Source organism: Phocoena phocoena, chromosome 10 (genome assembly GCF_963924675.1).
Source record: "Phocoena phocoena chromosome 10, mPhoPho1.1, whole genome shotgun sequence".
Taxonomy (NCBI): domain Eukaryota; kingdom Metazoa; phylum Chordata; class Mammalia; order Artiodactyla; family Phocoenidae; genus Phocoena; species Phocoena phocoena.
The window spans coordinates 61,294,045-61,319,946 of NC_089228.1; the positions used below are offsets into that span (position 1 = coordinate 61,294,045).

At 39.8% G+C, this 25,902-nt stretch overlaps 1 protein-coding gene across 8 annotated transcripts in view; it reads left to right on the forward strand.

Moving 5' to 3' along the window:
• DST (dystonin) overlaps positions 1 to 25,902 on the forward strand; it is a 496,581-nt gene that overhangs the window by 287,034 nt on the left and 183,645 nt on the right. For all 8 annotated transcript variants that reach the window (XM_065886378.1, XM_065886379.1, XM_065886381.1 and 5 more), the window contains 2 exons: positions 19,164 to 19,276; positions 19,372 to 19,478. In XM_065886378.1, the coding sequence (XP_065742450.1) occupies positions 19,164 to 19,276; positions 19,372 to 19,478 (220 nt within the window). The remainder of the gene's footprint in view (positions 1 to 19,163; positions 19,277 to 19,371; positions 19,479 to 25,902) is intronic.

Below are 25,902 nucleotides of genomic sequence, written 5' to 3' on the forward strand. Positions count from 1 at the left end.
TAGTTTTGCAAGGATTATGTCATGTCGTTGAAGAACTGAATATCTTCCCAAATAGAGTAACTCACTAAACTGACAAACTTATTGGACTGCAATAAAAATGATAGGCGGAATAGGTCATATTTTGATAACTTTCTGCATGTGAGGCATTCTGTTAAATGCTTTCCTTATGTTATCTCACTCATCTCCCAGAGTCCCATAAAGCAGGAGCTGCTGTCACCCACTTTTATAGATGGGGAACTTCAGGTTAGCCAGGGTCACACTGCTACCAGCTTGCAGAGCTAGGTTCTCACCCAGTCTATTTGCCTGGAACCCCATCTCTCCCTTTCTCTTTCTTCCTTTCCTTTCTCTCCCCTTTCTCCCCACTCTTTTTTATTTTGGAGACTTTGACATCTATAGAACTGAACTGAGTCTCCCATGGGCCCACACCCAAGAGTCCCCTTTAAACACTGTCATAGTCTGCTTCCTTTACAGGACAACATTTCAGTAGAGGTAGGTGTAGATTGCTGAGTTAAAAAGAAAATCCTGTGCTTGCCCAGAGTAAAGTGCCAGCTCTCCTTGAGGGACACGGTGCCAAGAGGGCTTCATGGTCACAGACAGTGTGATGATCACACTGTGTCCCATGGGACTTAGACCACAGGCTGTCGGAAGTCTCACCTGTTCTGTACCTGGGGTGGAAAGGTCTTCTTAGCCTTTGAATGACAGTATTTGGATTGTTACACCAAAGGATGTGTGTCACGATGCATTTTGAGGGTGTGCTCTGCTCTCTGAAGTTTTTTAGCTTAGAAGCAAAACATTTAGAAGCCAGCCATTCTTCTAAAATAATTGACTTTTAAAAACAACTGATCTCCAGGCATTGTCTCTTCAATACTTAGGAAGGATTATGAGTACCAATTGGTATATACCTGCTGTGCATTTTTATACTTAAATAAGTCACTGCTGTGTCAAAGATCCTAAAATTTCCTGTTTAATGTTACAGAACTCACGTTGCTTTAGAAGATTTGGATCTTGTGAAAGTGATTTGTTTTGAACTTTTATTTTGACAGAGTGATCATTTTAGAACATTGCTTAGCTTTAACTTTTTTTTTTAATGGAAGTATAGTTGATTAACAACGTGTTAGTTTTAGGTGTACAGAAAAGTGATTCAGCTGCATATGTATCTGTTCTTTTTCAGATTCTTTTCCCTTATAGGTTATTATGAAATATTGCGTAGAGTTCTGTGTACTGTCTATTTTGTATATAGTAGTATGTTTAGCTTTAACTTTGAACTTGGATTTCCTAGTGTGCTTTGTTTTCCCTTGCTGGAGTTCATGGTAAAAATACTGAATATCAGGTTTAAATACTTCGAAGATATCTTTGTTGCTGAAGTTTTGTTAAGTTACCCTATGCCTAGAATTACTGTGGCTTCTTTTACTAGAAGAAATCTTTCATCTGTAGAACTGTATTTTTTGTAAGTTCTTGGGCCTTTCTCTTTACTTTAAAAACAAATGAGTACTTTTTTTCCTAGTATGTGTAAGAATTAAGCAGGTGGCATTGAGCTCCACATGGTTTTCTTTGGTGAGAGCCTTGATTTACTCTAGGAACAAAGGAGACAAAGTTATGAACAATTATGAAATCACTGTTAGCGGATTTTTGGCTATTGGGCAGTACTAATCACATTTAGAGAGTAGTGTTTTACTTAACAGTTGTTTTTACTTGATAATTATTCTCTTAAATTTTGTAATGTATTTATTTGGATTCGCTCTGGAAACATACCCACTTCATTGGGCTTTTTGGATTTTTTCAGATAAAACGTTTTATTATTTATATGAATTTTACTTGACTTCTGTAATAAAAATCATCTGAGGTGGCACATGGGTTTGGTTTCTACTCAGATGCCAAGTCTAACCATATAGGATACTTTGTTGAGAAGGCCCTTAAGAGGGAAGGAGGGCTTCACAGGAAACAACCTCGTGATTGAGGCAGTGGATGGAAAGAGGGTTATGGTACCCCGATGTGACAAGGTCACCTGCAGTAGATAGAATGCGAGAGATTTCTCTGGAGATGAGAAGGAAAATAGTGTTTATCATTTAAGAATAAACCAGTATTATTTGTAATAACTGATTTAGTAAGGTTTTTGTGTACAATCGTCCCCTGGTATCTGCCGGGGGTGTTGGCTTTAGGACCCCCGCAGATAACAAAATCTGTGGATGCTCAAGTCCCCTACGTAGCGTGGTGTAGTGTTTGCATATAACCTCACACATCCTCCATATACTTTAAATCATCTCTAGGTTACTTCTAATACCTAATACAATGGAAATGCTCTGTACATAGTTGCCAGCACACGGCAAATTCAAGTTTTGCTTTTTGGAACTTTCTGGAATTTTTTTTCAAATATTTTTGATCTGTGGTTAGTTGAATTTGAGGATGCAGAAACCGTAGATACAGAGGGCCAACTGCATTTAGTATCTTCTAAGATTTAGAATTAAGATCTGAAATGGGAAGGTAATAGCATCCTTCAGATTCTGTATTGATGTGAATACTGTCAACAGTTGTGAGTCAAGCACTTGATTGTCTAGCATATTTCTATTAGTGTCCCCTCATAGATTATGACTTTTGAAAGTGGAGAGCGTGTTTGTTAACCCCAGTAAACAGCACTTTACTAACAATTTACTAACTTTTATTCTAAAAGTTCCATAGAAGCTTAATTTTCTAAAATTCTGTTTTTCGAAAGAACTACTATATGAAATAAAAATGAAGAGAAATTTTCATAAGACTGATTTATAGATGTTACGCACTAAGAATGTTCCATGGAGGTGAAAAGAAAGTAACTGTCACATAGCAGGTACCCAGGAAATAGATGCAGGATGTTGACCAGGTATTAATTCCTGTCCTGCCTGTTTTTAATATATGGTAGCTTTTAAAATTATCACAGTCCTGTGAAATAGATGGCACTATTTCCATTGTTATCAATTTGTTATCAAATTGTTAAATTATTAAACTGAGGCTCCGAAGGTAACTCATGTGCTCCATATCACATACACTTTTAAATAATGGAGATGATTGCTCTGGATTCTCAAGTCCTTGTATACTTCTGTGTAAATACTTAGGTAATTTCCTGTAGGCAGACTACATATCAAGAAATGGAACTTTTGGCCAGAGAAGCTGTGGTAGTGCATCCTTGAAGACTAATGATATTCAGCAAAGACATGTGAAAATTCTTGATGGATTTAAGAAATTGCTACCTGAAAACTGGGTTTGCCTTTTGGTGGGTGTCTAGCCAAAAGACACAACCAAACCAAAGATCAGGAAGGATTTATTTTACTTGCAGCAAGTAAGGAGAACACTGGAGATCTTTCCAGAAGCAGTGTCTCCACAAACAGCAAAATTGGGGAAGTTTTAAGCTAACAGTACATGCATATTCATGAAGGGGCTTGGGTGGTGGACAGAGCCCAAGCTTTAGTTGATTGAAGTCACAAGTGTCAGAAAAGGTCACCATCGTCATCCCTTAGGTTCTAGTTTATCTGGTGATTGAGCATTTCAGGCTCATCTTCACCATTGAAACAGAACTGGGAATCTTTACAACTGATATATTATCTTTGCTATTGTTACTTCTCTTGCCTGATAACAGGCAATGTTTCTGCTTTCTTTTGTTCCATTAAGATCATTAGTTACTGAGATCTGTTCAAGGGCAAGCACTGTGGCCAGTCTTAGATCACAAAATGGCTTAGACCAAAAATGGCTCCTCTTATATAAAGAAAGCCGTGCCTGGTTCTCTTTCTCCGGGGACCCCCTACCCTATCTGCTTACAAGATGACCAAATGAGCAGTATCATATATAACTGCCAGCTAAGATCTTGGTCCCTTGTAAGAAATTAATGAGGACAGCATTAATTGTTTAACTTAGAATCAGCCATCTCTGAAAATAGCATCACCAACAACTGTAATGTAGTGAGGAAAGTTGTAGATAATAGAACATTAAAATACTTAGTACCAGTAAGAGGAAAATCACAAATGGACTATTCTGTAGTTTTAGTGTGTCATGTTATCCTACAGAGGGTGGATAGCCTGGATTGTGCAATGGATAGTGATGCTGAAAACTCAGCCTCTGTGTGCCGGTGCCAAACTGAATCTCAGAGACAGGGTTTTGGGTAGGGTAGGAAAGAATAGCTTTATTGCTCTGCCAGGTAGAGTAGGAAAGAATAGCTTTATTGCTCTGCCAGGTAAAGGGGGCCACAGCGGACTTGTGCCCCTCAAAACTGCGTGTCCCATCCCAGGAGGATTTGGTAAGGAGTTTTATAGCAGTGGTACAAGGATGGGGTTGCTGATAAGATTAGGGTGTGTGCAGGGCCTGCACTCCTTTAATCTGGTCTCAGGTGATCTCCTAATCTTGATGAGCTTCTCTGGTTCCTTTAATCTGGCCTCAGGGGGTCTTCTCTGGAATGAAGAATGCTGACACCTTCCATTTATTGGGGGTTTTAGTTCTGTAAAGAGCTCAAAGATATTGATATGTGTATCCCTTGAGGCGGAACCAGGACGCTGCCCCAGGGCTGGCCCTCTCTTGTCTCTGCATCCCCCTCCCTTCCCTGATTGACAGCTGTTCAAATCTGCCCTTTGGGACTCAGGGAAGATCATGGAGGCTGGAATCTGTTCCCTACAGACGAGAGACACGGGACAGAAAAGCTTCCTTGCCCAGGAGCCCCACAGGGTCCTGCTCGGTTTCAATAGTAAGGATGATAAAGTAATATGATTTAGTAGAAGAGATTAGAAGGAATGGTTCTGTGGGTTCTATTTAAGTAGGTCACTGATAAATACATGGTTTTTATATTACTTCTGTCTTAGGAAATTCTGTTCCTAATTCCTTCTAGGCACGTTCATTTGTTATATTCAGTTTTCCATGCAAAGAGTTCAAATAATAAAAATACCATATATCTATACTAGTTTCTGCTTATTTTATCTATATAGTTTAAATTGTCTTTAAAGCATATTAAAACCTTTTCACCAAAAACCACAACTGGTAAGACATCTTACCTTAACTTTTCATTTGAAAGAATAACAAAGCAGACTTGGATTTGATGGACTTAGATGACAAGCATGTCACAAGAGCATTTGATGAGTAAGGAGCTTAAAAGCGAGAGAGGATGAAGTAGAATTAACTGAGAACCAATAGCCAGGGGATTCTAGGAGTATCCTCTAGACACCAGATTGGTAAGTCACCAGGAGTTAAGACACACACAGAGGAGTGAAATTCCTGACAGTAGCACACGTTCTTTAGAGGCAGGTGTTAACAGTAGAGGGTTCAACTGAGACTTCTGTGCTCTCAAGTATGCTCATACACACAGGAAAATGGACTTTTTCCTTTCTGAGAAATAAAGCTCTGATTTCCAGCTTGAATTCAGCCCCCAACTTGTCTGACGTTATCAGTCCCTGCCCTGGAACACTGATGAATGCCAAGTTCCAACTCAGCAGCGCCCAGCATCACTCAGCGTGAAAACATTTCTGTCCGACAGGCAGAGGCAAGAATGGGCACCCACGGGCCAGAACAAAGAGCACAGACTGTGCAGTGGGGCCAGGCGAGCCTCAGGTGGCCACACGTCAAGATACTAATAAGTATGTCAGGACTGAAATGCTGGGGGTGTTTTGAAGAGAAATTATTTCAGCTCACTAGTTTCTACTTGTCCTCTTCTTGTTCTTAATTTATCGCATTCATTTATTTAACTCTCCTTTTCAAGCCCCTGGCATTCTTTTCACAAGCATGTTTTAAATCTATTACCAAGTAAGACAACATTTTTGGAACTGGTTGTGTTTTAGAAGCATGCCATTTAAATATTTTCTAATTAGGCAGCCAGAAAATTTTCACTTGTCTGAGTGTGCAGTTGGGTAGCAATGATTTTGTTCATCGTGTTCATTTGGAATTAGAATTTAATGGGACCATCCTATAGCATTCTATTAATTCTTTAAAGATGCTGTAATTGGGAAGGTTAGGCTGTAAGGCCGTGGTCAGAGTCATCTTCTTTAATAGGACCTGGAGGCTGTGATTCAGCCTTATACCTGGATTCAGTCACACCTTACAAGCTATACTGGATTGGACTGGTTTAATACTGGGAGGAGGCCCTTTAGGGTTTGAAATGTTCCCATAGGGAGTTGGATTAGTGTTAACTAGGGATTTTTTCTCTCTCAGAACCTGGTCTGCCCTCAGGCTACAGAACCCAGAGGTACGAGGGTGTGTGTGTGTGTGTGTACACAGGTAAGGTTTGTATGGCCATGGGCTAGACACAGACAGAGCCTTGATGGTTGTTCATTTTTAAAAAAGTCACAAACATTTCAGTTTGTGAGGCTAAATCAAATTGCTTATTTACCTTACCAAATAAACTTAAAACACTTGAACTCTGAGGGGGCGTAAGTGGGTGACTTGTAAACATTATCACATTTTAAAATCCATAGGGAGCTCACATGCATGGCTGGTAATGCATCTGTATCCACCAGAGGCCTGTGAGTTAGTGTTCATATCCGGTGACCTTTTTTAGTATTCTTCTGTGTATGTTTTCTGTGTATTTAGAATACTAGGGGGGAGGGAGGCTGGTGTCTTGAAATAACAGATGAGAATGTGCCTGTCACACCAGATTTAAGAAGCATGTAATAAATGTCAGTTTCCTTCCCTCCCTCCAGGCTGCTGCTGACCCACTAATAACAGGGCTGTGGCTAGGAGGCTCGGGAGAAGATGGGCTTTGATTAAAGCCTCCCCTTACTGCGAACCTGATGCATTCTTCCTTCATCAGCTTCCCCTCAGCATTCTCTGACCTTCTCCTACCCTGAGATTTCTCCTGCAGTGCAGGACCAGTGGCTGTGTGCTCTCCATCTCTTGTTTCCTGATAGGTCCCTCTGTTTTGTTGCAGCACCTCTTTTATTTTGACTCATTGATAGATTCATATTCTCATGTTATTCTCTGAAAGAAGTAGTTTAATATTTCCTCCCAGAGTAAATAAGCTGATTCATCCCACACACACACCCCTTTTTTTTGTGGGGGAGGGTGGTATCTAGCCCCTAGATTTACTTACAATTTACTCTCATAAGGTCACTTAAACATAGGAACTGAAGGAGTTACTCTGTCAAAATCAATACTATTCTCTATGTTTAGTAAAGTCTGTGAGGCTGTTATGGGGTTAATTGTTCTTTGTGAAGAAGTGAGAGTTATAATTCATTAGGTATCTTCTAATGTCTCACGTTAGATTCTAATCTTGAAGTCCTAACAAAGCTTGCTGTGAATTATAGTGTTTCTTTTCTTTTTTTTTATATTTCTTTTTTATACTGGACTGGAGCATAGTTGATTAACAATGTTGTGTTAGTTTCAGGTGTACAGCAAAGTGATTCAGTTACACATATACATGTTTCTGTTCTTTATAGTGTTTCTCATTCTTTGCTTTCTGCCTGGTTGGTAGGAGAGAGTCACTTTGTAGGAAAAAAAAAAAGAAGAATATTGGAAGTAAATTCATACATCTCCTTTTGAGAAAAGGGGAAGTTACTTTTATAGCTTGTTGCTACCTTGGAGCTCTTGGCTTTGTTTCTTCAACACTATGTACCCAAATATGAGCATAAAGGACTGTCTACACCCAGTTACACAACTGTGGGTGGGTCTCCTGCACATTTGTAGTTATTTGCTGGGGGAGGGGAAGGACCATATTACAGGTCTTTTTTTTTTCCCTCTTGAGGGGAAGGGGCTGAGGTAAGATGCTTTTTCCCACCAATAAGAACAGTAAGAATATGCTAAGCCTGAACACGATTTAGTCCAAACAGTCATCTTCAGGAATTTGTTACGGTGACTGTCCTGCCATCATGGACTAAGTGAGGCATCGTTAATGCATGTTTGTGTTGTGTGATGTATCTGAGAGCGGATGGAAGTGACACGGGTGGCTTCGTGCATCTGTGTGTGAGTTGGTGTGCTGTGTGCTGAGCACAGAGGTTGGGCTAAGACTGATGTCTAGGTGAATGGAGTGGGTTTCTCCCTCCTTCCCTCCCTCCCCCCTTCCTTCCTTCCTTCCCTCCCTCCCTCCCCCTTCCCTCCTTCCTTACCCCCTTCCTTACCCCCTTCCTTCCTTCCCCCTTCCTTCCTTCCCTCTTCTTTCCTTCCTTCCTTCCTTCCTTCCTTCCTTCCTTCCTTCCTTCCTTCCCTCCCCCCTTCCCCCTTCCCCCTCCCTCCCTCCTTTCCTCCCTCCCTCCCTCCCTCCCTTCTTCCTTCCTTCCTTCCTTCCCTCCCCCTTCCCCTTTCCCCCCTCCCTCCCTGCATCCCTTTCAGCTCCTTCCGTACTGCTGAGTACACACCAGTTTCCCAGCAAAGCCTGACCTGTCTGAGCCCAGCTCTCTGTTTGCTCTGTGCCTGTACCCAGCAAATGAAGCACAGTGGAGAAAGTCTGACTTCCGGGTGTATTCCCAATCTCATGGTTCTGCCCAGCCGTCTCTTCTATACATGTTAATTCACCCCTTCTCTCCCTCACACCCTCTGTCCTTCCTCACTCCTGCTTTCAGAGGATTTTGAGGCCAGAAGGTAGAAAGTCTTTCTTTTGGCTCCCAAAGGTACAAACCTACCTTCCTCTACATCCATCTCGCCATCTTTTCCCTGGTTTGATGGGCGTCCTCCCTCCACCTGTCCAGGGCTGTCCCCTCCTCCCCTGCTCTGGACCACATCCCAACTGTTGCCTCAGAAACCTTCTTTCTCCTTCTAGTAAACTTTTCTCTCTCAACAGATCTTTCTCACTGGATTTTAAGCCCACTGAAGCCTCTTCATTAATAAAACAATTAAAAAAACCTCTCTCAACCCCATGCTTTTTTCCATCTACTGCCATAGACCATTTCTTTCCTTAAAGGGGAAGACTTCTCAAAAGAATTGTCCGCACCCTCTGTTTTCATTTCTTCACCCCATACTTATTCTTCAACCCACTTGAATCTGGCTTCTGGCCCCCAAATCCACCAAAACCACTTCTTCTAGGGTCATGAGTGATTTCAGGATAAATGTGGGTATCCAGGACACATTTTCCAGGCCTCATCTTATTTGTCAGTATTTGACCCTACTGACTGCAGGTATCTTTTCTTCATGAAATGCTCTTTTTCTTTTCTGGCCCCACCCTGCCCTGGTTTTCCTCCGTTTCCTGGACCATTCCTGCTCAGGACCCTTTCCACACTCGGACTGTCTCACAGGCTGGTGGACATGGGAGTTCTTCAAGGTTGCCTGTCTGCCTTTTTCTTCTGTGTTGACTCTCGTCCGTATCTACACCCCTGGCTCTATGCATTTGACCTTCTGTCTCCCAGCCTGTCCACTTCTCCCCACTGCTGCCACGTTCTTTTGCAAGTCACCCTGACCTCTCCCTGGATTCTCTGGGAGTACTTTCACCCTTTTACATTTCTTCTCTGTCTGACCTCAGAGCTGAAAGCTTAATCTCTTAATCCTCCTTAATGCATTTTAATAGTTTTCCATAGTTCTTGGGAAAACGTTCAAAATCCCATAAGAAGTTCATGAGATTCTGCATCATCTTGGATCCTGCCATTCATCCAGCCTCGTCTCTCCCTGTGTCCCCCTGCTGCTTGCTGGCTTGTGGCCAGAGCACTGGTCCCCTTGTATGCACGCTCCCTCTAACACAGTGCACGTGTGTGCTTTTGCCTCCTGCCTGGTACTCTTCCACCAGGTTTTCTCCTGGTTTCCCCCCAGCTCCCTTCAGAGCTCTGAGCTCTCCATACACAGGGTCCAATATTCTTTAAATTTTTTTTAAATTTTGTTGAAGTATGGTTATTTGTAATGTTTTGTTAATTTCTGCTGTACAGCAAAGTGATTTAGTTATACATATATATATATTCTTTTCCATTTTGGTTTATCACAGGATATTGAATATAGTTCCCTGTGCTATACAATAGGACCTTGTTATTTATCCATCCTGTATATACTAGTTTGCGTCGAAAAACGTGCAGAAGACCTAAATAGGTATTTCTCCAAAGAAGACATACAGATGGCCAGTAGGTACATGAAGACATGTTCAAAATTGCTAATTATTAGAGAAATGAAATCAGAGTCCTGTATTCTTAAGGCCTTACTGCCAGGCACATAGTAGATGCTTATTAAATATTGAGTGAATGGATGAACACCTAGTTTGTTGCCTGGGAAGGATTATTTATAATTAGCATACCAAAGCACCACATTCTGCTTCTCTGATTACATTGTGTTACATTGTTTGTGTGCCCATAGATAACTTCTTAATAACTTCTGTACATTGCTCTGTATACTTAGTTCCCCAAGTATTTTCATATGGATCTTCTCTTGAGACTTTGAGCAAATCAGTGGGGTTTTTCAAACCATATGGTGCAGCAGCCCCCAATGCCCTCCCTCCACCCCATACACATTTTTTGTAGACGGGAAGTGTGACACAGGTGTCTGGATGTGTGTTCAAAGTCAAATTAAGTTAGGACTAAATCACAGCCCTTTGACTTTTTCCACCTCAGTATAGACTTTTTCTCTCAAATATGTAACAATTTGTCTTTAATAATTTTTGGAAACTTTAAAAAACTGTGGTAAAATATACAGTCAGACCTCAGTATCCATAGGTAATGGGATCTGCAGATTCAACCAACCAGGGATCAGAAATACTACACGATCTGGGGCTGGTTGTATCCACTTATGCAGAACTGCCTATACAAGGGGGCTTGTAAAGGACTTGAGCATCCGTGGACTTGGGTGTCCTTGTGGGTCCTGGAACTGATCCACCGTGGATACTGAGGGACCATGGTACGTAACGTAAAAGTAAAATTGGTCATCTTAACTATTTTTAGGTATACCGTTCACTGGTATTAAATACATTCACAATATTGTACAACCATCACCACCATCTGTCTCCAGAACTGTTTTCATCTTGCAAAACTGAAACTCTGTGCTCATTAAATAGGAACTCCCCCTCCCCCTCCCCCTCCCCCTAGACCCTGGCAACCACCATTCTACTTTCTATTTTTTTTCCAGCTAAGAAAGGAAATTATTGCTCAGTGTCCTTTCAGATGATCAGATATCAGATAGTAAAAGTTAAAAAATATGTTACCAAATGGTATCTTTTCCCGAAGTCATCATTTTATAGTGTCTTCCAGAGTTAGACCAGCAAGAAACACCCCCCTCCGCCACTCCAGGCCTAAGTGTGTTCTTTGCCTCTAGATTTAAACAGTAAAAATCAACACTGGAAAAGAATGAAAAGGTTTGCTGTCTCCTGGTTGAGGGTATAAGGCATGTTTGTGATTGTCCTGTTTGTCTTGTTATATCTGATATTATTGAGGATTATTTTTCCAGTACAAAATGTTAATAATTTTGAAGGAAAGATTAGAGACTAGGGGAATTCTAAGATGGTTTAGTTCCCAACTTCCCTGATAAGATTCACCTGGAGGAAGGGGAGAACCTTGTTAAAATAGAGATGACCAGGCCTTCCACAGTCTGGATCAAACCATTCCAAGTACGGGAAGCGTTCGTATATTCGATGAATACTGTTTTGTTAACAAGCTGGAACTACATCTTAATTCTTACAGTTTATTTTTCTGAGTATGCCAGTGTGCACACATAACACTTTGTGGTGTTTCTTTCTGGGAATTACCGTCATTATCATTTTCCCCAGTAGCAGAAGCATGAATTCATCTGTATTTTCTTTATCCTGATTTTTCAGCTTCATATTGGACACGACTGTTTGATGAGTTCTCAGTGTATAATGCCAGCAGAGTGCAGCATTTTGGCTCGGGCTTTGCATGGAGACAGAGCTGGGTTCAAATACTGACTGCTCCTTGTCAGATTCTGCCCTTGTCCAAGTTATGTAATGTCCTTAAGCTTCAGCTTTTCCGTCTGTAAATTCAGGATAATAACACACCCTGCTGCTCAGGGTTGTCAAGAAGATAAAGTGAAACAGTGCCTTTAAGGCCTGTAGTGCACTGCCTGCCACATAGTAGGTATCAATACATATGAATCCCTATTGTTGTTTTGTGACTGTTATTATTTTATAAGACATCCCAGCTGGGAACATGGCCAAAAGCTGAAGCTGAGTGCACATGAGAACATGAGAAGGGAGGATTCAGAGCCCAGGAGCAGTAATTAGTGCTTTTGAAAATGTTATAATTGATCCCTTGCATGTTGTTTTCACCCCACGGCCTATTTTCCAGATTGTTTTCAGTAGAGAAAAGCCCTTGGGAAACCTCAAAACCATGTGTATTTGTTTGGGTGATGGAGGAGCTGTGATATCGGATCCTGTTCCCTATGGATTTTGATGAGGATTTCAAATCCTGATTGGAAGCCTTAGATGGTGGCTTTGTCTGTAGAAATTAGTGAAAAGAAAAGGATCAAATCTAAAATGGAGACTATCTCCAGAAATTTGAATTAGTGGTACTTTTCAGTCCCCAAAGCTCATCTGTTCCTTTATTATCCATTCATTCTTCAAGTGTTCATGTGCTGGGCATTAGGCTGGATATTGAGGATAGAGATGTGGATAAAACATGGGTTCTGCCTTCAGGAAGCCCACAGTCCACTGTGAGAGATGGACAAATGCATAGTCGTAACGAACTGTGGTAACTACAGAAATAAAGGTAGCACAGAGCACTGAGAACAGAGAAGAGCATTTCCTGGAGGAGACGGTGGTGGAACCAAGTCTTGCAGGAGAATTTGAGTTGACCAGGTCGTGTCATCTCGTTGGGGTGAAGTGTGCAGTGGACATTTCCTGAGCAAAGGAGAGATAAGAAAAACTTGATGTTTTTATTTTGTATTAATGGACTCTGCTTCTCTCCCTCATGTTTGTAAAAGGGAAATTTCTCAAACATAGGCTGAGGGTTCAGATCCTGGGTAGCCAAGACTTAAGTCTATACTCACTCCATAAATGACTGCTGAGTGCCAACTGAGAGCCAATACAACCCAACGAACTCTATGAAATTTCTTTTTATATGTACCACATCTTTATCCATTCATCTGTCGTGGACATTTAGGTTGTTTCCATATCTTGGCTACTGTAAATAGTGCTGCTATGAACATAGGGGTGCATGTTTTTTTTCTTTTTCCTTTTTTTTTTTGCGGTACACGGGCCTCTCACTGTTGTGGCCTCTCCCGTTGCGGAGCGTAGGCTCAGTAGCCATGGCTCACGGGCCCAGCCGCTCCGCGGCATGTGGGATCTTCCCAGACCGGGGCACCAACCCGTGTCCCCTGCATCGGCAGGCGGACTCTCAACCACTGCGCCACCAGGGAAGCCCTTCCTTTTTTTTTAAGTGAAGTGTAGTTGATTTACAATGTTGTGTTAATTTCTGCTCTATTGCCTCTGCTAATGGCAAGCTCCCACTCCTACATTCGCCCACCCCCCACCCCCTTGGCAACCACCAGTCTGTTCTCTGTGTCTATGAGTCTGTTTCTGTTTTGTAGATAGGTACATTTGTGTCCTATTTTAGATTCCACATGTAAGTGATATCATGCGGTATTTGTCTATTTCTGACTTACTTCGCTTAGTGTGATAATCTCTAGTTGCATCCATGTTGCTGCAAATGGCATTATTTCATTTTTTTATGGCTGAGTAATATTACATTTTGTGTGTGTGTGTATATATATATATATATATATATGTCACATCTTCTTTATACATTCATCTGTCAATGGATATTTAAGTTGTAACAAACTCTATGAATTTAAATCTTTTTTTTCTATACTTTGGAAACAAATCCTGATTTGGACTTTGACTATTGATATTTCTTATATATGTCCTTTCAGCAGTTGTCACATTTTTGGTTCAGGATTTGGTAATCTTGTGTCTGCACTAATGTATTCTTTTCTTAGCTAACTTTTATCAGTGCCCTCTCTGGTATGTTCCAATGGCAATTTCTAAGGACTTTCTTTCCAGGTATTTTGACTTTGCTTCATGCTCCTTGTAGTTGGGCTCATTGGTGTTCGACATGATAAAATATGGAAGCCTAATCTTCAGCCATTTGTGACACTAAGTCACATTTTCTCTCAGAATCATATCTAATTCTTATGTGAGCTAATATGTTAATAAAGTGTTTGAGGACTGCAAAGTTACTTGGGGTGTCTATACCAAAAAATCTCATAGAATTTTAATGTTCCATTAGTTTGGCTATCAATGTGGGTGATGATATCTTTATATTTTATACACACACACACACTCTCTCTCCAAATGCCTCTATATACATAAATACCATACATATATATGTATACTTGCTTGTGGGTGTATATATATCTTATTTTGTCCAGGGAGAATGCACTTTTAAAATGGGTGTTGTATGCAAGATAAGCATTACTTTTATCCAAAATTATTTTGCATTATGACCGTTACTGTTTCATTTGATACCTTTTTGTCCTGTATTTTTGGGAATAAATCAAAGACACTAAGCATGCATAGAAGTGGTTTGCAATTTTTGGCCTTTCTTTCAACTTCATCGTATGGCCTTATCTTGGTTTTATGTTTCTAATTTAAAATGTATGTGACCGTCTCTTGTTTTTATTTCTTTGTAAGCTGTTTTTACTCACTTAATGGGAAAAAGGTGGGATATAAATATGTTTTAAAAACTGCTATCAATGATGATCGAGTCATTTAGAAAAGATTACAGTATCATAGAATAATAATACAAGTAAGAGTCACAATGGTTTTTTTTTCCATAAAAAGACTAGTATATATTATTTTAGTGGCAGAGGATTACATTATACGATTTTCAGTGGTCTTCAGTGAACAGGGAAATTACACTAGTTAACACTCAACTATCTAAACTAATACAGGAACTTCATTGCTCACAGCCTTTGCTTAGTCAAACCTCAGATGGGAATAAAATTTCCTGTAAAAGTGCCCCAAAAGGGAGATGTTACAGTGAAATGGAACCTTTAGAATGAAAATAAAAATCTTCTGTAGGTGGAAAATAGTTGAAGTTTTTAAGGGTTATATGATCCCAGTGAGGTGATGAAGGAGAAAGAAAGGTAGGTCACAGCACATGTGACTTCTGGAAGCTCCAGACAACTGAGGAAAAGCAGGATGGGAGACTGAAAAGGGACCCCAGGGGAGGGTAGAATTATGACAACTTGGAGGCTGCTACTTTTTCACAGTAGTTTTAAAAAAGCATTTTCCTTCATTAAGGTTTGTCTACTGCAGTCTTTCAGTGGAGGAAAACCATTGCAGCTTTTGTGCCATTAAAGGGTTAAATATCATGAAAAAAGAGGTGACTTACCCCAGATTGATGCATTACACAGCTGCTTTTGTGCTGAAACAACTATGTCATTCTGAAGGAGGTTTTATGTTTTGTTCTCTCAGTGGAGAACTAAATTCTTCAATGACTTTATTCATTCTCGGGGATTACTCAGTGTTTACTTTCTTTGCTAATGGCAGGCTTTGCATGGTAACGTGCCCTTTCTTGTCGGGAGATTTGGCAAACTCAGAAACGTTGGTTTTTTATTTCTTTAAAATGTCAGAACTTTGTGGACGCAAAACAATTTTTTGAACTTCAGAGGTTTGTTTTTGTCTAGACTATCATCCACACCTGTTTAGTAATCTTGAAGTTGGAAGATTCTTCAAAATACTTCTGTGTGAATAAAAAATGTTATTTTTAGGTATGTCATTTACTTATGTTGTTGTCAGTAGATTCATAGTTCGTGTAATCAATGTGGGTTCCCTTTTCAGTGATCATATTGGTGGTAATGTGAAAAGAATTTCCAAATAATTCCTGGGAAATAGGTAGGTAGGTAGTTACATTTCAAGGTTATGAACACTTCTCGACTTCCCTGGTGGTGCGGTGGTTAAGAATCTGCCTGCCAACGCAGGGGACACAGGTTCGATCCCTGGTTCTGAAAGATCCCACATGCCGCGGAGCAACTAAGCCCACGTGCCACAATTACTGAGCCTGTGCTCCAGAGCCCGCGAGCCGCAACTACTGAGCCCATGCACCACAACTACTGAAGCCTGTGTGCCTAGAGCCCATGCTCTACAACAAGAGAAACCACTGCAGTGAGAAGCCCACGCACCACAATGAAGAGTAGCTCCAGCTCGCCACAACTAGAGAAAGCCCACGTGCAGCAATGAAGACCCAATGCCACAAAAAAAAAAAAGAAATCAAGGTTATGAACACTTCAAAGGGCTATAAAACTGTGAGTAGATTTCTTTGGAGGTCTGCTTTCTCATCAGATAAAAATAAGAGTACAGATTTCTGTTTCCCTCCCTAAGATAAATGATATATTTTCCTCATGTAAACAGTCTTCTCATAGTGTTCAGAATAATTGTGTTTCATCCTCCCATACTACCTCTGAGCCCTCCCACTCTTTCTGCAGACCCTCAAAGGGTTATTTTGAGAAAAGCAGATTGCCTTTGGTGGTTGGAAAGAGAGCCTTTCCTTAGATGTTGAGAAACAGGTTCTTAGAGATTTTAGAGGTGGGTGCCACTATTTTTGAAGACTTTACTGTTTTCACATTTGTTTCTGCATTCTTTTAATGCTTTGGTTTTGAGAGGAAAGTTTCTTGACTGGCTTCTGGCCTTGAGTTAAGTTTCCAGCTACCGTGTTTTGTCACTTTGTATTCAAGGAGTATTCAGGAAGTCTTTTCTTGTCTTATATGTAGATAGAGCCAGCCTCAGTTATCCCTGTGGTTTAGAGCATCATGGAAGTCTCACAGATTAGAAAGAGGTGAAATCTGGGGTGTGTATGTGTGTAATGTGTGCTCGTGAAGATATAAGCTAATGCTTATTTTAGTCTTTCATTTATAGTTCAATTTACTAACCAACCTACTTACCAATTTATTGGTAGATATTTATTAAGTGTCTACAATGTATACGCCACTCTTTATCTCAGCAGAAGCATAAAATACAAAGGTTCATTAAAACCACATGGTTCTTGCAGTCTTAGAGTTGACCAGTCAGGAGAAACAAGATGTGCCTGCGCATTGAACAGTGAATTTAGAGGGCAAAGAAGTATGTGATTATTCCAGTTGCCAAATTAACTGACACAGGCCCAAGACTATAAAGAGTTCAGGGAACAGAGGGGAAAGGAATGAGGGCTGCAAAGATGAGTGAAGGCACCACAGAGGAGGTGGGGCTTGATATCTGCTCCCAGGATGAGAAGAAGTTGGATTAGATGGATGCTTTTGAGGTAGTGGGGTTTAAATAGATTGAATGCGACACATATTCATATATTGAGTAGACCAAAAGATTTGTTGCTTTTTTGCATTAAGATGCCTCTAGTAGCGCTTAGTTGTCTTTAACTTCATTCGAAACAATTTTGTTAGCTTGTATTGTGACAGCTATCATATCAGCGTGCATTTTAAAAAAAGAAACTTGTCAAAATTGGTGAATTTTTGTGTAGCCATTTTAATATTGAACATGGAAGAAAAAAAGCAACATTTTTGGCATATTATGCTTTATTATTTCAAGAAAGGTAAAAACGCAACTGAAACGCAACAAAAGATTTGTGTAGTATATGGAGAAGGTGCTGTGACTGATCGAATGTGTCAAAAGTGGTTTGTGAAGTTTCATGCTGGAGATTTCTCACTGGACAATGCTCCACGGTCGAGTAGACCAGTTGAAGTTGATAGTGATCAAATCGAGACATTAATTGAGAACAATCAACCTTATACCACGCGGGAGATAGCCGACATACTCAAAATATCCAAATCAGGCATTGAAAATTATTTGCACCAGCTTGGTTATGTTAATAGCTTGGATGTTTGGGTTCCATATAAGTTAAGTGAAAAAAAACTTTCTTGACTGTATTTCCGCATGCAATTCTGTACTTAAACAAAATGAAAATGTTCCGTTTTTAAAACAAATTGTGATGGGTGATGAAAAGTGGATACTGTACAATGATATGGAACGGAAGAGAAATGAACCACCACCAACCCCACCAAAGGCCGGTCTTCATGCAAAGAAGGTGATGTTGTGTATATGGTGGAATTGGAAGGGAGTTCTTTATTATGAGCTCCTTCCAGACAAACCAAACGATTAATTCCAACAAGTGCTGCTCCCAATTAGACCAACTGAAAGCAGCACTCGACAAAAAGTGTCCAGAATTAGTCAACAGAAAATGCATAATCTTCCATTAGAATAACACAGGACTGCATGTTTCATTGATGACCTGGCAAAAACTGTTACAGCTTGGCTGGGAAGTTCTGATTCATCCACCGTATTCACCAGATATTGCATCTTCGGATTTCCATTTATTTCAGTCTTTACAAAATTCTCTTAATGGAAAAAGTGTCATTTCCCTGGAAGATTGTAAAAGGCACCTGGAACAGTTCTTTGCTCAAAAAGATAAAAAGTTTTGGGAAGATGGAATTATGAAGTTGCCTGAAAAATGGCAGACGGTAGTGGAACAAAACGGTGAATACGTTGTTCAATAAAGTTCTTGTTGAAAATGAAAAAATGTATCTTCTATTTTTACTTAAAACATGAAGGAACTTTTTGGCCAACCCAATATATTCTGATCATGAGGAATTTGTAGACTTTGCTGAAAGTTTATACATTAAAATTGTTATATTTTCCTACATTTGCTTTCGGCACACAAAAGTTTATGAGAGAAGCGAATGTCGACTGAAAAATGTACAACCTAAAAGTTGAGAGTTGTGTTTTATTCGGTGGACAAGACTGAGGACTTAATCCCGGGACACAGCATCTCAGATAGCTCTGAGGGACTGCTCTGAAGAGGCAAGTGGGGAGCAACAAAGACCAGGGAGTTGGAACATCAAATGATTACTGTTAATTAAAGAAAAGCAGACATCTCAAGTTAAGGAATTTAGCGCTTTTCTATGGGAAGATGCAAGAGTCTGGGCTTACTGAAATCATTCCTTTGATATGCACCTCAGCTGTCTGGGGCCAGTATCCTGCTTTTCTCATTCTGAGTCTTCTCAGGGTGCATCATCAGGGGTGACTGCAGTGTCTAATGGTTTGATGGCGGGCATCCTGTTTCCTTCCTGAGCTCCCTTAGGACTCAAGGTCGGGGTGGCTGTAATGTGATGGCTTCAAGGCTTCAACATACTTCGTTTACTGATATGGCAGGGGTCGTTTTTAGTTCACAGACTGGTAAAGACTGGATGAAAAACTCTGTATTTCAACACAGGCTTCGTAATAATATTTGCAGGAGTTGTTCTGTCAATATGTACACATGTAAATTTCATGTTGAATTGGCAAGTGAAAAACACCATTAATATGGTGCATTTTTTCCTAGGCCGGACCTGATAGACATGAATACTGTTGCTGTTCAAAGCAACCTTGCAAATTTAGAGCACGCTTTCTATGTAGCAGAAAAAATCGGTGTTATAAGACTTCTGGATCCTGAAGGTGAGTGATTATTTTGACCAGATGTCCACGGGCTGGAAAGTCTGATACAAAGTAATTGATCAGCATTTTGAAATAATTCATGTTGCTGCTTTTAGATGTTGATGTCTCCTCACCTGATGAAAAATCAGTAATAACTTATGTATCATCTCTCTATGACGCATTTCCCAAAGTCCCTGAAGGTGGTGAAGGCATTGGTGCAAACGTGAGTATTGATTTTTCCATTCTGAAGCTGCTGACTCAGAATTGACTGAATTCTCTGACAGTGCTTTTTACAGTTTTTTTAATATGACTTTTTTTAATTGAAATATAGTCGATTTACAATGTTGTGTTAATTTCTGCTATACACAACAAAGTGATTCAGTTACACACACACACACACACACACACATTCTTTTCTTTAATGTTACTTTCCATTATGGTTTATCATAGGATATTGAAGTTCTGCTAACTTCAACCTCCCACTCCATGCCTTCCCTAACCCCCTCTCCTTTGGCAACCACAAGTCTGCTCTCTATGTCTGTGATTCTGTTTCTGTTTCATAGATAAGTTCATTTGTGCCATATTTTAGATAGCACATATAAGTGATATCATATGGTATTTGTCTTTCTCTTTCTGACTTACTTCACTCAGTATGACAATCTCTAGGTCCATCCACATTGCTGCAAATGGCATTATTTCATTCTTTCTTACAGCTGAGTAATATTCCATTGTATGTATACATGTCACATCTTCTTTATCCATTCATCTGTCAATGGAGATTTAGGTTGTTTCCATGTCTTGACTATTGTAAATAGTGCTGCTTTGAACATTGGGGTGCATGTATCTTTTTGAATTAGAGTTTTGTCTGGCTATATGCCCAGGCATGGGATACCTGGGTGTTTTTTTTTTTTTTATATATATATATAGTTTCCTTTGCTGTGCAAAAGCTTTTAAGTTTCATTAGGTCCCATTTGTTTGTTTGTTTGTTTGTTTGTTTTCATTTCCATTACTCTAGGAAATGTGTCAAAAAAGGTCTTGCTGTGATTTATGTCAAAGAGCATTCTTCCTATGTTTTCCTCTGAGAGTTTTATAGTGTTCGGTCTTACATTTAGGTCTTTAATCCACTTTAAGTTTATTTTTGTGTATGGTATTAGGGAGTGTTCTAATTTCAGTCTTTTACATGTAGCTGTCCAGTTTTCCCAGCACCACTTATTAAAGAGACTGCCTTTTCTCCATTGTATATCCTTGCCTCCTTTGTCATAGATTAGGTGACCATAGGTGTGTGGGTTTATCTCTGGGTTTTCTATCCTGTTCCATTGATGTATATTTCTGTTTTTGAGCCAATACCATATTGTCTTGAGTACTGTAGCTTTGTAGTATAGTCTGAAGTCAGGGAGCCTGATTCCTCCAGCTCCCTTTTTTTCCCTCAAGATTGCTTTGGCTATTCAGGGCCTTTTGTGTCTCCATACAAATTTTAAGATTTTTTTGTTCTAGTTCTGTAAAAAATGCCATTGGTAATTTGATAAGGATTGCACTGAATCTGTAGATTGCTTTGGGTAGTATGGTCATTTTCACAATATTGATTCTTCCAATCCAAGAACATGATATATCTCTTCAACTATTTGTGTCATCTTTGATTTCTTTCACCAGTGTCTTATAGTTTTCTGAGTACAGGTCTTTTACCTCCTTAAGTAGGTTTATTCCTAGGTATTTTATTCTTTTTGTTGCAGTGGTAAATGGGATTGTTTCCTTAATTTCTCTTTCTGATCTTTCGTTCTTAGTGTATAGGAATGCAAGAGATTTCTGTGCATTAATTTTGTATCCTGCCACTTCACCAAATGCATTGATTAGCTCTAGTAGTTTTCTGGTGGCATCTTTAGGATTATCTATGTATAGTGTCATGTCATCTGCAAACAGTGACAGTTTTACTTCTTTTTTTCCAATTTGGATTCCTTTTATTTTTCTTCTCTGATTGTATGGCTAGAACTTCCAAAACTATGTTGAATAATAGTGATGAGAGTGGACATCCTTGTCTTGTTCCTGATCTTAGAGGAAATGCTTTCAGTTTTTCACCATTGAGAATGATGTTTGCTGTGGGTTTGTCATATATGGCCTTTATTATGTCGAGGTGGGTTCCCTCTGTGCCCACTTTATGGAGAGTTTTTATCATAAATAAGTGTTGAATTTTGTCAAAAGCTTTGTCTGCATCTAATGAGATGATCATACGGTTTTTATTCTTTAGTTTGTTAATATGCTGTATCACATTGATTGATTTGCATATATTGAAGAACCCTTGCATCCCCGGGATAAATCCCACTTGATCATGGTGTATGATCCTTTTAATGTGTTGTTGGATTCTGTTGGCTAGTATTTGGTTGAGGATTTTTGCATCTATATTCATCAGTGATATTGGTCTGTAATTTTCTTTTTTTGTAGTATCTTTGTCTGCTTTTGGTATCAGGGGGACAGTGACCTCATGGAATGAGTTTGGCAGTGTTCCTTCCTCTGCAATTTTTTGGAAGAGTTTGAGAAGGATGGGTGTTACCTCTTCTCTAAATGTTTGATAGAATTCACCTGTGAAGCCATCTGATCCTGGACTTTTTGTTTGTTGGAAGATTTTTAATCACAGCTTCAATTTCATTACTTGTGATTGGTCTGTTCATATTTTCTGTTTCTTCTTGGTTCAGTCTTGGAAGGTTACACCTTTCTAAGAATTTGTCCATTTCTTCCAGGTTGTCCATTTTATTGGCACAGAGTTGCTTATGATGCTTTGTATTTCTGCGGTGTCAGTTGTAACTTCTCCTTTTTCATTTCTAATTTTATTGATTTGAGTCCTCTCCGTCTTGAGTCTGGCTAAAGGTTTATCAGTTTTATCTTCTCAGAGAACCAGCTTTTCGTTTTATTGATCTTTGCTATTGTTTTTTTTTGTTTGTTTCTATTTCATTTATTTCTGCTCTGATCTTTATGATTTCTTTCCTTCTACTAACTTTAGTTTTTGTTTGTTCTTTCTCTAGTTCCTTTAGGTGTAAGGTTAGATTGTTTATTTGAGATTTTTCTTGTTTCTTGAGGTAGGATTGTATTGCTATAAACTTCCCTCTTAGAACTGCTTTTGCTGCATCCTATAGGTTTTGGATCGTCGTGTTTTCTTTGTCATTTGTCTCTAGGTATTTTTTGATTTCCTCTTTGATTTCTTCAGTGATCTCTTGGTTATTTAGTAACGTATTGTTTAGCCTCCATGTGTTTGTGTTTTTTATGTTATTTTCCATGTAATTTATTTCTAATCTCATAGCGTTGTGGTTGGAAAAGATGCTTGATATGATTTCAATTTTCTTAAATTTACCGAGGCTTGATTTGTGACCCAAGATGTGATCTGTCCTGGAGGGTATTCCGTGTGCGCTTACACAATTCTGGTGTATTGTGTCATTTAAAGCTTGTGTTTCCTTATTAATTTTCTGTCTGGATGATCTGTCCATTGGTGTAAGTGACGTGTTAAAGTCCCCCACTACTGTGTTACTGTTGATTTCCTCTTTTATAGCTGTTAGCATTTGCCTTATGTATTGAGATGCTCCTATGTTGGGGGTGCATATATATTTATAATTGTTATATTTTCTTCTTGGATTGATCCCTTAATCATTATGTAGTGTCCTTCCTTACCTCTTTTAACATTCTTTATTTAAAGTTTCTTTTATCTGATATGAGTATTACTACTTCAGCTGTCTTTTGATTTCCATTTGCATGGAATATCTTTTTCCATCCCCTCACTTTCAGTCTGTATGTGTCCCTAGGTCTGAAGTGGGTCTCTTGTAGACAGCATATATTTGGGTTTTGTTTTGGTATCCATTCAGCGAGCCTGTGTCTTTTGGTTGAAGCATTTAATCCATTTACATTTAAGGTAATTATCAATATGTATGTTCCTATTACCACTTTCTTAATTGTTTTGGGTTTGTTTTTGTAGGTCCTTTTCTCCTCTTGTGTTTCCCACTTAGAGAAGTTCCTTCCACATTTGTTGTAGGGCTGGTTTGGTGGTGCTGAATTCTCTTAACTTTTGCTTGTCTGAAAAGCTTTTTAGTTCTCCATTGTATCTGAATGAGATCCTTGCTGAGTAGAGTAATCTTGGTTGTAGGTTCTTCCCTTTCATCACTTTAAATATATCGTGCCACTCCCTTCTGGCTTGTAGAGTTTCTGCTGAGAAATCAGCTGTAACCTTATGGGAGTTCCCTTGTATGTTGTTATTTTTCCCTTGATGCTTTTAGTAATTTTTCTTTGTCTTTAATTTTTGTCAGTTTGATTACTGCGTATCTCGGCATGTTTCTCCTTGGGTTTAATCTGCCTGGGACTCTCTGCACTTCCTGGACTTGGATGGCCATTTCATTTCCCATGTTAGGGACATTTTCAACTATAATCTCTTCAAATATTTTCTCTGGTCCTTTCTCTCTCTTTTCTCCTTCTGGGATCCCTATAATGCTAATGTTGGTGCGTTTCATGCTGTCCCAGAGGTCCCTTAGGCTGTCTTCATTTCTTTTCATTCTCTTTTCTTTATTTTGTTCCATGGCAGTGAATTCCACCATTCTGTCTTCCAGGTCACTTATCCGTTCTTCTGCCGCAGTTATTTGCTATTGATTCCTTCTAGTGTATTTTTCATTTCAGTTATTGTATTGTTCATGTCTGTTTGTTTGTTTTGTAATTCTTCTAGGTGTTTGTTCTTTAATTCTTCTAGGTCTTTGTTAAACATTTCTTGCGTCTTCTCGATCTGTGCCTCCATTCTTTTTCTGAGGTCCTGGATCATCTTCACTATCGTTATTCAGAATTCTTTTTCTGGAAGTTTGCCTGTCTCCACTTCATTTAGTTGTTTTTCTGGGGTTTTATCTTGTTCCTTCATCTGGTACATAGTCCTCTGCCTTTTCATTTTGTCTGTCTTTCTGTGAATGTGGTTTTCTTTCCACTGGCAGCAGGATTGTAGTTCTTCTTGCTTCTGCTGTCTGCCCTCTGGTAGATGAGGCTTGATTGCTGGATCTTATGGTAATTCTATTTTTAGTTTTCTGAGGAACCCCCATACTGTTCTCCATAGTGGCTGCACCAATTTACATTCCCACCAACAGTGTAGGAGGGTTCCCTTTTCTCCATACCCCCTCCAGCATTTGTTATTTGTAGACTTTTTAATGATGGCCATTATTAAAATGACCAGTGGGAAGTGGTACCTCGTTGTAGGTTTGATTTGCATTTCTGTAATAATTAGCGTGGTTGAGCATATTTTCATGTGCCTGTTGGCCATTGGTATTTCTTCTTTGGAGAAATGTCTATTTAGGTCTTCTGCCCTTTTTTCGATTGGATTATTTTTTTTGCTGTCAAGTTGTATGAGTTTATAGTTTTTAATTATCAAATATTTTTTAAAGGATTTGAGTTAATAGGTCACTTAATTTAGAGATTTTCTTTTTAAACTTACTGCTGTTTTACAGCTGCCCTACTTGGTATCCTTCTCTGCAGAGAAGGTATGCAGAGACTATCTCACTTTTGAAATCACTTTCAAGTTTTTTAACTTACATGATCCCAGGAGATAAGGTAGCTCTGAGTTGGTTTCTCATTTAAAGGTGAGGCCTGAAGGAGGGCGATTTGATTTTGCCAAATTAACGGAGCTTCTTCGTAGCAGGACATGGTCTCTGACGAGTAGCTTTGGGCTCTTTATTTAGTCCACTGCTTCCCAAAGTCTGTGCAGTTCATTTCAGCGGTGCATTTTGTGCTGGTCCTGCTGCCAAGTGCTGTGCATTTCTGGAGGACGGGACACTCTGTACATGACATGCATTTGGGGGGACCCCCCTCACCCTGACTTCTCCACTCCTCCTGCAGATTTCTCCTTTATTCTGTCTCACTTTGAAGGTTTGGGAGCTCCCCTTTCAGGTCTCTTATTTCGCCTCTGTGTGCTATTGCTTGAGGCTTGTTTCCATTCTCTCCTCATGTTCTTTCTCACAAAGGCTGGTCCCCAAGTGACTTGGTCCCATGCTCCCCCTCTGCTCCAGTGTCTGCCAGTGACTCAGGGTTGAGTGTTGCTCCAAAATGTTATTGTGGCCATTCCTTGCTTGGTCTTCTCACTGCCTGTACCCAGTTCCTCACTCTTACCCCTTCACTAGAATGAGGATGACAGCTTTCTTTTGGCTTACTTTCTCCATTGTTTTTCTCTTCCCATAACTCTGCACATTGTCGCCACATGAGCTAGAAAAACTTCCGTGTCTGCATGTGGCTTGCAAGGTTCAGCCCAGTCTGGATGTTCTGACGTCCACAATTCTGCCTTTTATCAGTTCTGCTTACCCACATCATTCCCCACATGAACTGTTTGTGGTGTCCGGGGCATTTCTGTTTCAGAGTCCTGACTCCCTTGACCCCCATCCCCCATCTTTTCTCTGCTCCTTCTGCCAGCCACCAACAATTACTGGTCATGGTACAACTGCTCAGGGATTCCCTCTCCCAGGAAACCTTCAGTGATCATTTTGAGGCACATTTATGCTCACCTGATTCTTACCTCAGCGCCTCACATGTACGTACCCGTTTCCGTTATTTCAGCACTTCTTAAATGCTGCTTTTCATTTTGCGTAACTGTTTATATTGTGACTCTCTGAGTCCTCATCTAGACAGAAAATCTTTGATAAAAGAGA